Genomic DNA, 12938 nt, shown 5'->3' on the forward strand with positions numbered 1-12938 from the left:
CCCTTTGTGATAGCTCTTAGACCTCTTTTAAATCTACCCGCTGATTGTGCATTACTGATTGCTTTTACTCGGCCAAAAACCATAGATTAAACTGCAAACCGTGACCCAGAACCCGGATAGAATTCTCGTTTCTGCCCCAGCGTAGGCTCTGTGAAGAGATTCTGCATTTCAACGCAGTTCCCGAGAGGGCTACCTGCGCTGCAATCTAGTTTCTCTGTGTAACAGGTGCGCTGATCATCCTAGCCCTGTGCAGCTGAGGTTCTTTGCTTCATTTTTTCAGTTTTGTCTCTGATTTTTGCAGCCTGTGATTAGTGTGTGTGTCTATTTAAAAACCCCTTTTCTTTGCCTTAATTCTGCCTCCTTTGGTACATCATTTACAGTTTTCCATTTAAAAAGTAGAATAGTCATACTGTCGTCCTTTGATTTAGATCTGTCGTAAGTGTCGATTTTGATCTTAGGAGAAAGTTTATTTGTTGTTGACACTCGATTATGCTTTTACTTTTACCTTTGGTTTGAATTTGTGACTTTCTAGTGTCGAAACGAGTATTTATTTTAAAATCATAAAGTGTCGTAATCATCTCTACCTTTTGATTTCGAAAAGAAGCTTGTTTGTGTTTGTCACTTGAAAGCAAATTCAGATTTGTACATCAACTTTCTTTTTAGGCATAAATATTAAGAAGGTGAAAACAAATACATGCACATGTGCATTTGCATATTGATAGTCTGCTTGGCTTGATTTAGGAAAAGTGCATTTACAAGTGTGCTCTTTTCTCTTTGAGAAAAGATTGTGTCTTTATTTTCCCCTTGTAGCTAGGATTTTCATTGCTGAAAAGAGATAAAAGTTTGCTTATCATCTTTAGATTGCATTTTAGGAATTACATCTACATCTCGTGGTGATCCCAAAAGGCAAACTTCTAAGAAAGATCAACTTAAAATAAATTGAATGAATCTAACAACGCTTTGGAACTTAACGCACAACATTTAGAGGTCTAGGCTAGAGTCGTATTCCGGCGTCATAAAGCCTGGTAACTGTTGTCCTCACTGATGGTTGGGTGATTCCTCCACTTTGAGACGATAAGTGCCATTACGGACTTGTGCTCCCATGTACCGTCGAGTATATATTGGGAGACCCCTATAGGCTTAAAACCTTTTATCCATAGGAAGCCGTGTCGGTCGCCCTACTGATTGCAATGCACCGAACACAGCATTCGGGAAGATTGACTGTCGTACCGTAAAAAGTATTCTGCAGTTTTGCGATTGGTTTGGTACTCCCTCTACCTAGATCTCCAGATCAGTCCCTTTCGTTCCTTTTCAGACTCCTTAATGGAAAAGGTCCATCTGAGCACTTGTCACTTCAGGTTCATTAAAAATCGAAGGAGACTAGAGTCATCTTTTGTTTTTTCTCGACTCTTAAAAATTGAAAAAACAAGTTGTGTCAAAGCGTCTAAAAAATTATTTTAAACGGAATATTCATACCCTTTTCCTACGTTGATCTTAGGTTGAGAAAATGGAGTCTACCAACCAAGGAATTCCCCTTGGTGGAAATCCTAGTCCCTTCTCCTCTTGGGGAGATGTTGGTGCACCCCATATGGCCACATTGTCGCTTCCAGGACTGACAATTGGCTTGCCAGTATGGCTCTTCTCAACCAATGTCGTTCAGAACACCACTATTCCTGAACAATCGAATCAACAATTAGACGAGTCCAGAGTTGCCCACCAACCTTCTACTTCCTCTAATTCTTCCTCTCCTCCTTCCTCTTCGCTTGATGGGGCTGGCAAAGCCAAAATTCAAGTTCCTAAGGAGAAGAAGAAGAAGGAGCCAAACGCGAATGGGGGAAAACGAGTGTCGTCTAACGAAAATCCTCACATTGCATCGACCAGGCCTAAATCGCCATGTGTCATTTGCAAAGGAGACCACTTTCACAGAGATTTTCCTTGCATCCCTCAGATACTAAGGGACTGGTCTCCTCGTTTGCACAATCCGGTGTCATCAACCTCTGATGATCATGTTGAAAGCACACCGTCAACTAGCGAAAGTGAAGCCCCAGGACAAAAAGGGAAAGCTAGATTTCCCTGTAAACTGTGCGAAGGCAATCATGCCGTCCACCGTTGTCCCTTCTTAGACGAAGCGAAAAGAGTTTTGGATGATCGTCCGGTTTCACCGTTACGACTTCCTCCTGGATATAAAAAACTCTTGCCGAGTCCGTCGCTAGTTGAGAATCCAGCTGGCCCGCTCAAGTGGTCGGCTGAAGCGCATATCATCGAAGATAAACCATCTGAATCCATACCAGACGAAAGTCAAAAGGTCGAGGCGGCAGTTGACCTGGTCTTGCCTTCAGAGGTTTTATCTTCGGATGATACAGTCAGTGAAGAGAACAAGGATGACACCGTCCAAATTCTATTCATCAACACAGACTCCGACAAACATGGGGGCAACCTACCCATTCCCTTACCGCAGGAGGGAAGTTCGTCAGGGCCATACCCGGCCGTCTACTCGGTCCCACCTCCAAGCAACCTAGTTTTCTCCTTCGACTGGAATCAACTAGGCAGACCCCGTTTACCAGCAAGCATACCATTCTGAATTATCATTCAAATATATAGAATGGTCATGGCTGGTACCATCATAGATGAGGGGGCTTCTGTGAGTATATTTTCCTCTATTGCTTGGAAAGTGCTTGGTTCGCCATCCCTGTTGCCTGAGATGAGAAATATGACAGGCTTTGATAAAGGAACCAGTCGACCTTTAGGGATCCTTCCCGATGTGCCCATAACATTGAGAGGGAAGACAGTTCAAATGAACGTAATGGTAGTTCAAGGACCCTTGGATTATAATCTACTCCTTGGACGAGACTATATTTATTGCATGGGAGCCATCGTCTCCTCATTCTTTAGAGTAATGTGTTTTCCGCACGAAGGAAGAGTGGTCAAGCTCGTGGACCAGCTTTCATTTCCCGGATCACGCATAGCAAATAGTCATATACCATCTCTAAATGGTCTCTTCACGCAAGAAATGTCTCAATCTCCAATTCGTCCTCCCGATGAGTGCGAGTAATTCGGAGGGACATGACTGAAACCCAGGGGGCATGCGTCCTGGTCTGCTTTGGCAGGAAAACTTCAGGTATAGGGTAGGTTTCCGCGGGAGAATATGACTATTCTGTACCCCGTCCGTGATTGGAAGAGGGGTTATTCTAGAATAAGATTCTCTTGTCAAAGTTATGTGAGTGGCGGACATCGTTTCTCACCTTTGTTTATCTTGGTAGACATCGCCGAAGAAGTGTTTTGTTTGCACCGCGAATAGAACAATCTTTGGGTAACCTGTAAGAGGTAGGCCTTTCCTGATAGAATAAATGTTTTGTCTGCAAATTGAGGGGTAACTTTGAAACCATATTTTATACCTGGGGGCATGCAAACCTTTTGGAGTGCAAGCAAAGAGCGATTATTTATCTGTTTTTTTGGATTAGTCATTTCCTAACTTGCATAAAGAAAGGATGTGGGGAAAAAATCTAAAATTGCCATTTTTATATGAGACTTTCTTATCATATGACTGGATTAATCGAGCAGTTTTAGCGCATAGTTCAAGCTCGTTAAAAAATAAACATAAGACATGAGAAATTGTTTCCACCCGCGTTTAAGCTCGTTAAAAAATGAACTATTCCCCGGTAAATAACCACCATGAATGAAGCATTTCAGCCATTAAAGCCTTGGTCGTGTTTGCACCGTCACCTCCACTTTTCCATTGGTCGATCATTCACCTCCATTTGATTGTTTACCCATTTTGAGGAACAGCTGCGAAGAGTGATTTCACTAGCCATCCTTGTGACACTCCCGTGATTGGAAAATTCCAAGCCTTACCTGGAATCAGCTGCTACCCATTTTATCACTCGTTCCTCAAAAGACAAGTCTTATTTAAGCTCTTTTCAACAGGAAGTGCTATCCCTCCTCTAGATTTTAATCTTTTTGGACATGAGGGATTATTGCACAAAAAGATCGAGCGCTTGTTTTGTTCGGCTCGTTAAAACTATCGAAAATTCATCCCTTCTGTATTGTTTTATACTTTTTCGGAATTAAGGGATTAGATGACGAAAAAGGAATTTTGGAGTTACCTTTACGTACCTTTTTAGACTCTCTAAAAATGAAAAGGACCGAGTTATCTTTGTCGTTAAACTCGTTAAAAATATTAATAGCGACAAACTTGTCTTTAGACGAGAACGAGTTTCACTATCGCTAGGCTCGTTAAAACATAGCGATGGGTTTGCCCGAAGGGAAAATTATAGAGCAAGCATATGTTATCCTCCTCAAGCTTGAAAAAAATAAAGAGGCACTGGTCAGCAATGACTGGGGAAAAATTGGGAAGAAACTCAAAGAACCTTTATTGGTAGCAAGTCGCTCTTGAACATGACACTTCCACTCCGTGCCTGAGTCGGGTTGGGTTGTTTCATTCACCAGTCACATCACCATGGTCACGCCATACCATCCACATTTGGGGTAAATGCTAACAATCCATCACATAAGTGTTGCCGACATGTTCAAGAGAAGTCATCCAGAGAAGTCATCTGTGTCCCATCCACTGCCATACATTATACTCCATTCTTTCATGACCGCCATCCTGAACCATATATCATCATATCGTTTTCACCTCCATCAAAATCATTTGCTCCGTTCCATGTCATTGATGTGGGATTCATTAAGGCCCTCCTTTAACGGATCGCTTCTTGTCAACACCAGCTCATTATCCAAGAAGTTGATCTAGGAACAACTCATTCAGTACTTTGAAGCTTGCATGCCTCAATGGCAAGTTTCTCACTTCCGGCGATAGGTATACATCAATGACCTTAGACCGAAAGATTTTGCGTGGTGTTCAACGCCAAGTCCTTTATTCACACCACGTAAATTGTACTGCAGTACCTTGAGGGTCATCATCATTATCGGTGGTTCCTCTCGCGCTTGTTAACAGTTTACATCATTGACTGGTAATCAAGCGATGTCTTTCCATGTTCGACTTCAAAACATTTCTCACATGGATTGACTTGTACTTCGAGTGAAGATCGGATGAGATTGAAGACCCCGGATCTAGTTTCATCCATCCGGTCTGCGATATATATTCAGGAAAATAAAGACATTGAAATGTACAGCACTGCAGCACAGATAATCATCCTACCAAAAGGATGATGGCTCTATCAGAATCATCAGTCTACCATCAGACGATTATCTGTCCTATGTACATGAAAATGAATTTATAAAGCTGAGCATGGGAATGCCCACCTCAGCTAGATCATGAAAACAATATGAAGATAATGTATTGTATTGTATCTTATTACAGGTCTCCTCCTAGCATTGAAAGAAGTTCAGATCCTCCTAATAAAGCATTTCACCCGATAAACGGCCTCATACTTTAGGGGGCAACTGTTATAGACATTTTTGTGCCTTACAGCTCTAAGCATGAAATGTCCATAAACCAAGGGATCCTAAGTCCCTAAAAGTGTTGTTCTGACCCCTAGAGGAACAAGGTCAACAAATTACAGCTTCTCCCAGAAGTTCTCCACCAGAAACTGCTCAGAACCAGTCAAATCAAGATCATTTCAGCTACTCCACTAGCCAGCTGCGTTGCATAGCACCCAAGTACACTAGATAGGTGCGTTACAACGCACCTAAATGCACTACCAGGGTGCGTTGAGCGGGAAATGACAAATGGCAGTGTCATTCCGCGAGGTGGACAGACAATGGAAGCTTCCAGAATCTTCCCCAATGACACTTTCCTCACTGAGTTCGACCAAGGATGAGTAAGAGGCTCTCAGTCTCCAAGTGGAAGCAAGAAATGACAGAGAAGCCACTAGTCAAATCATAAGCTGACTCATCCTCTTTGCATACATCTATATATGGATCCCTCATCCCAGAGATCCAGAGGCTGGAATTTTGTACATTGCAGAGAATTGCTATTGGTTTTGAGATAGATATCAGAGTATTGGGTGATTTATGCTTTGTTGGAGGTGAAGAGGGGATTCCTTTGCTGGGAGGTTGATGCTGGATCAGGAATCATCGGTTGTAACTCCTCCTGGACCTTCTTGTTATATCAATAAAACTATTTGAGTTTCTCCTACATGCTTGTGTATCGTTGATGTTTGTTATATTTGCATGTTTAGCTTAAATCTGATCCTAAGCTATTTATGAATATAAATCCATGTCTTTGTGTAGTTTTCTTCTTCTATGATCTTACAGGAACTTGGTGAAGCTGGGCAAGTAAGGGAGCAGGTAGCTGGAAGCTGTCAAAGAGGAGAGAGATTGGATCAAAAGGACTAGTGCAAGACACAGGTTGGTTCATCCTATTCCTCTTCGTTTATAATTCATAAAGAAGAATACGAAAGTAGTTTTCCTTGTTTGTTTCTAAGGTCACTGTCACACCTTAGTGGGATAGGGTCATTCTGAGTAGACACTTTTCCCGTTAACACTCCTCCTCCAAATCTTCATAATATGCCCAATATTCTCATAATATTCCACAGAATTAAATAATATTAGGAAAAAATATGCAATTATTCATAAACCTTCCTAATGAATATATTAAAGTTAAAAATACATTATCTAATGTAAAAAAGAGAGGTTTAATGTGCTAAAGGATAGTCATATGGGTCTTAATTTATGTTTAATTCAGAGGCATGGGCCTTAATTTATGTCTAACTTAGAGGCCCATCACACCCCCCTGTTGAAAGTGTTGCTCATCCTCTGAGCAACTTTGTGACGTCATTATGCCTCATCCATAGCCATGGTGGCCTCTCTATTGTGCATTAAGAATCTTGGCTATAAGATCTGCAAGGACAAGCCCAAAAACATATTTGTGTAAATAAAAATCATTGTTTCTTGAAACCATTAACTTGCCTTATTCTTTTCTTTTGTGGCCTAGATGATTGTCTAATGGCCTTGGAGTTTTTTGTGTTGATTAGGTCTCTCTTAGGCACTACTTTTTTTGGTTTTTAGCACAATTTGTTCCTTTATTCCTTCTTGTAGAAGCATTCAGCCTTCCTGTAACATTCATTCCTTCTTCCTTCAGAGTCTTCTAACTATATGGGAATGATGAAAATTGATGTAGGTTTGTGAAAATGGAGAGGATGCTCTATTTTTTTTTTTCAAGAAATTTTCAAGGTGAGATAGAGTGTTGGGTTTGTTCTTGAAATTATGAAATGGGATGGATGAATGATAGAAAGACAGTGAATATGAAGTGGATGGAGGTCTTGGAGTGCTATTGTGACCTGGTCTTTGCAAAAATTTCTTCTTTTAACTGTTGTCCTCATTCCTTGAAATCATCACCCTTTATAATTTTACTTTTCATCATTGCATGAGCGAAGGAGTGAGATGCAATTAACTAGTTGAAGGTGGCCGAGACTATTGACTCATCCTTAGCTTATAAAACCTCATTTCTCATGCATTGACAACAAATTTCTAACTATAAAACATTGTAAACTTTGAAATGGGAACTATAAACTCAAAATGGGAACTCTGGCCAAAAAACCCCGAAAAAACATCAAAACAGTGCTAGAAACGAAAAGTGTGTATACTGGAATGATGGTTTTTTTAAGGCTCAATTTTGAACATGTTTTAAAAATGGCAGCGAAAACGAATTTTTCGTGCAAAAATTGTGCAAAAAACACCATCAAAACCGAAACTGTTGATACTAGAATAATGGTTTTTTTTAGGGTCAATTTTCAACATTTTTAAAAAATGCCAGTAAAACTGAATTTTTATGTGCAAAAAAACAGTTGTTTTTGATGAAAAAAACACACGAATGTTTTTGGTAGAATAAAATTTTTCTTTCCTAAGTATAAATTCAACATGTTTTAGTAATGTCGATAAAGATAAAATAATGGGATCTGAAACACATTAAAATTTTATTAGTTTTCATCCATGTTGTTAAACATATAATAACATCACACTCAAGGTCACTAAAATTCTAATTGTTTTTCAACCATAACATTAAAAATAATAATAATAATAATAATAATTGGAGTAAGAGGATGGAGCGCACGCGAAAAGGATTGGGTTAGGGTTTTTTCGCGCAACATCTGGAGTCCGTCGCGGCTAGGTTTCGAAAGTCTCCCTCGAATAGGTTTCAACCACCGCGGTCACGGCCCAGGATCATCATAGCTGCAGCATCTCCATCGGTTTCTCCACCAGTCGTTTTCGGTCGCCGACAGTTATGGCTGACATGGAGCAAGAAGCGGTGGATTACTCGGTGGATCCCTCGTCGAACAAGACTATTTTTGGAAATCCTAGCCTCGCCTCTCGCTCTCGGTTCGCTCCGTCTACATCTTCATCTATTCCAGCGCTCCCACAGCATTCGTCCTCCATCTCGCCTGAAGCTTATCTAGCCATTCCAAACTCTGCAGGCACTTACCCTACCGAATCCCCGCCATTTGAGGTCCCCCCACTCTCGCCGGGCTCCCTGCATTTTTTGGCTACCCATACTCCTCCCTCGCCCTCCTTTGATCTGCAAGCCCCTCCCCACTAACGGTGCCTCTTCCCCCGCCGCCGGTTCCCCCTGCATCTCGTCCCTATGTTCCGGGAGTCCGACAGTCCAGATGCTTTGAGACACCTGTTGTCGTTACTCGCCCTGCAAAACCCCCAATACTGGAAGGCATTACAAATCCTCTGGTAGATCACCCGTCGACCCCCCGCACTGGTAAAAAGAAAGCAAAGTGTGTTAGGGCTACAGCTCAGGACATCGCCATCAAATTCGACGAATCAAGGCCACTCGGTGATTACATGGATATTGCGAACACTGTGCTGGTAGGGCACGTCAGGGGAAGGACATATTCGGTGCAAAGGCTTAAGCAATGGGTACAGGAGATCTGGGGCGGAGTTCTTTTTGATCTTCCAGTGGTTCATGTCCTCCCCAGAGGATGGTTCTCCCTCAAATTCACCAAGTAAAGTCAAACTAATCTAGTTTTGGGCCGATACTGGCATATTGAAATGGCCCCGATCCTCCTAAAGCGCTGGACCCCCCTCTTTGACCCTAAACGGGAACAGCTCGGAGCTGGACCAATCTGGGTTCGCCTACCAGGACTACCAATACCATTCTGGGCAGAAGAAGTCTTCATTAGGGTTGGAAATGCCCTGGGGACATATCTGGACTACGATCACACATATGTGGAATCTGGGAACCGAACACTAGCGCGGATTCTGGTCCACCTGGACACCCGCGAAGGACTTGAGGAACAGATCACGCTACAATGGGGAAGGTGTATCAGAGTGCAATTGCTGGACTACGAAGGAGTTCCCTTCCAATGCAGATGATGCCACAAAGTGGGGCACCTTGCGAAGGACTGCCCACTCAACAAGAAAGCAAATGATACTCTGAGAGGCACCCCAGCATCCACCAGGACGGCATCCCCCAACATCTCTCGCCCTCCCTCTGCGGGCCCGCCCCCTCTGGCTACATCTCCCATGATCGATCCAGGAATGCGGCAACCCTCGCCACCAAAGACCAGGGCTCGCTCGGTGGCTGAAGCGGGTATGAATTCGGGTTCTCTTAACCCTTCTTTGCATTCTTCGTTTGATGTTAATCATGTTACTGGACCCACCTCTCAACCCTCCATGATTCACTGCACATTAACATCATCCCCACTTATCTGCAACACTGAACCCATCATATCCACATCCTCCCCCGTGGCTCGTTCCTCCCCGCCCCCCCTGGGGTCCTCCCCTCCTCATTCATATTTTCTCCGGTCTAAGAACCCGGCCAAAGAGCCATCAGACTGTCATTCGAGATTGGGCATTGTTATACCTGAGGGGGTTTCATTGAATACCAGAGGGAGAAAATTCCATCTCTCAAAGGCCATTAAACAAGCTGGGGCAGAGGTGGTCTCTGGCCGGCAATCGACCATTGACGGGGTCCTTAGAGCAGGACACACCCCGAGAGGTGTTCCCCCATGAAGTGTCTATCCTTTAACTGCAGAGGATTGGCTAGTTCCTCCAAGAAACTAGCCATGAAGCGGCTCATTGAATCTGAACCTATCGACATTATCATGCTCCAAGAGACACTCTGCTCAGCAGAACAGATAACTCGAGCCTTGCAAGCCTTGGCCCCTGCCTGGAGCTTCCATGCCATTGATGCTGTGGGACGATCTGGAGGTCTAGCCATTGGTATCAACCCTCGCTCCATTAAGATGGACTCGACCTGGGGGGGTGCGGGGTTCATTGGGTTGGACATTTTCTCTGCTGAACTCGGCATGAATCTCAGAGTTGTCAATGTATATGCTCCCTGCTCCCAGAGAGAATCGTTCTGGCAGCACCTACTACATCTCTCTATGATGAATGAAGACCGGGTTATTATTGGAGGAGATCTAAATTTCTCTCTGGGGTTCAGGGAGTCATGGGGCTCGGAAGCACAATTCGACCCCATTACTGATTACATGACCAACCTGCTTGAGCAAACAAATTTTTTGGATATACCTATGCAGCGACTTCTTCCTACATGGAGGAATAGACGGGTAGGGGATGCTGCTCTTGCTCGCAGACTAGACAGATTTCTTATGAAGGGGACTCTCCAACAGCGCTTACATCTCTTCAGACAATGGGTTGGCTCGGGGGGTTTATCGGATCACAATCCTATATACCTGGAGATTCAGGGTCCTTTCAAGAAACCTAAGGCACCCTTCAAATTTAATCACACCTGGCTGAAGGATCCAACATATGTCAAGATGATAGCGGATTACTGGATCTCCCACCCTATCAATGACACAGAATCCCTCGCCAAAGGGTTCTGCAGGAATCTCTCTGAAATAAAGCATATATCAATTGAGTGGGCAAAGGAGAAACTGGATCGTGATTCGGCACAGCTCATTCAAATTGAAGCTGACTTAACCTCTCTCACCGACGATAGAGGATTGGGTTTCATTACAGCTGCAGACAAATGCAGGCTAATTGACTTAGAGAATCAAAAAGCAAAGATCCTCAAAGAGAGGGAGGAATCCATTAGATTAAGAAGTCGGGCTATATGGATCCAAGCTGGGGATGACAACACGAATTTCTTTCATAATTTTGCAAAGTGCAGGAAAGTATCAAATACTATTTGGAAGCTCCCCTCCCCGGATGGCGATTTCACAGATAATTTTAATAAGCTCGCTCACCTGGGCACCACCCATTTCAGGAATCTTTACAAGAGCCCCCGGGAAGCCAACCTACTTGATATCATAAATGTGGCAAACCACTTCCCGAGATTCGTGGAGGAAGAATATGTAGAGGCTCTCAATAACTCGGTCACGGCAGAGGAACTGGAAGGAGTGCTGAAATGGTTCAAAAAAGACAAAAGCCCTGGCCCGGATGGATGGACCATTGAATTTTACTTAGCCTTCTTTGATGTTCTGGGACAGGACCTGCTGAGGGTGGTCGAGGAGAGCAGGACTACGGGTTCTATATATCATGCCATCAATTCTACTTTTATTGCTCTCATCCCAAAATCTAATTCCCCGGCATCCTTTGATGACTACAGGCCCATATCCTTATGTAACTGCCTCTATAAAATCATATCTAAGACCATTTCAAACCGTCTTAGACCCATCCTCTCCCGATCCATTGCCCCGCAGCAATTTGCTTTCCTTGAATCTAGGCAGATCCACGAGGCCATCGGACTCACCCAAGAAGCATTTCACTCCATCTGGTCGAAGAATCTGAAAGCCATCCTCCTCAAAATTGACCTCTCAAAAGCCTTCGACCGAGTCAGCTGGCTCTATATAAAAATGATCCTCATCCACCTGGGCTTCCCCCATGCTTACATCACTTGGATCATGGCCTGTATAACCTCCCCTTCCTTCAGTATACTCATCAATGGCTCAACCTCTCCTTTCTTCCACTCTGAAAGGGGCTTGAGACAGGGGTGCCCCCTATCTCCCCTTCTCTTCCTCTTGGTCATGGAAGGTCTCAGTCGCCTCATGGACTCTGCAAAGTGGGCTAGAGATATTGGGGGCCTTCGCATATCTGACCTATGCTATCTTACACACCTACTCTTTGTGGACGATGTTCTCATTCTACTTGATGGCAGTGTACGAGACTCTCGGACCTTCTCAAAGATCCTGCAACTATTTTCTGCAGCTACAGGTATGCTGCCAAATCAGTTGAAATCTACCATCACTTGTGCACGTACTTCTGTACAAAAGTCCCAGACGGCCCTTCAGACCTTCCCCTACTCTGTCCACCCTCTGGATAGAGGTCTTAAATATCTGGGGTTCAATGTGAAGCCTACATGCCAAAGGATAGCTGATTGGGTCTGGTTGGTTGCCAAACTGGAAAAAAGACTTACTGGCTGGAGCTACAGATATCTCTCTAGGGATGGCAGATTGGTTCTCATTAAATCTGTGCTAGAGGCTACCCCGGTCTTCTGGATGGCACTAGCATGGATACCGAGAAATATACTTGGGAGACTTCAGTAGCTGTGCAATCGATACCTCTGGAATGGGAGTCAGGACAAGAGAATCTTTGCATGGATCAGCTGGAAGAAAATTTCTCTGCCCAAAAAATGGGGAGGATGGGGCCTCAAAGAACTCCCAGCATTCGCCATGGCACTAGCTGCCAAGATGGGATGGACCTTACTTACCAGCCAAAGCCTATGGACACAGGTATCCTATCACAAATATATATGGCCCCAGAACATTCTGGATTGGGCTCGACTACCAACTTGGTCATCTAAGGGATGTTCATCAGTTTGGAAAGCGTTGGTACATGCCCTTCCCCTCATACGAGATAATCTTGCTTGGCGAATCAATGATGGCATGACGGGCATGATTGGCTTAGATCCATGGATCAACAGTGGGGGTAGACACATCCTCAATCCGGATCTTATCACTCATCTACAGTCCCGCGACTTCAGGCATTTCGCACAAATCGCTGATCAGCAGCACACTGACATTTTCTCCCAAGCATGAAAATCGGCCCAACAACTGGATCTCCCACTT

At 43.8% G+C, this 12938-nt stretch overlaps 1 protein-coding gene across 1 annotated transcript; it reads left to right on the forward strand.

Moving 5' to 3' along the window:
* Positions 1-9974: 9974 nt before the first annotated feature.
* LOC149267550 (uncharacterized) lies at positions 9975-12416 on the forward strand. The gene is made up of 2 exons (XM_089412508.1): positions 9975-11281; positions 12029-12416. Exons 1-2 carry the CDS (start codon positions 9975-9977, stop codon positions 12414-12416), a joined length of 1695 nt encoding a protein of 564 aa, XP_089268634.1.
* Positions 12417-12938: the final 522 nt, after the last annotated feature.

Source organism: Pinus tabuliformis, chromosome 6 (genome assembly GCF_031772625.1).
Source record: "Pinus tabuliformis cultivar Carrire ecotype Pingquan chromosome 6, CPIR1, whole genome shotgun sequence".
Taxonomy (NCBI): domain Eukaryota; kingdom Viridiplantae; phylum Streptophyta; class Pinopsida; order Pinales; family Pinaceae; genus Pinus; species Pinus tabuliformis.

What these genes read in the sequence shown, in the direction of transcription:
- LOC149267550 (XM_089412508.1), top strand. Translation starts at nt 9,975, where the DNA reads ATGAAGCGGCTCATTGAATCTGAACCTATCGACATTATCATGCTCCAA. An exon ending in CTGGAAGGAGTGCTGAAATG is followed by an intron (nt 11,282 to 12,028) that starts GTTCAAAAAAGA and finishes ACTTGATGGCAG; the next exon opens with TGTACGAGACTCTCGGACCT.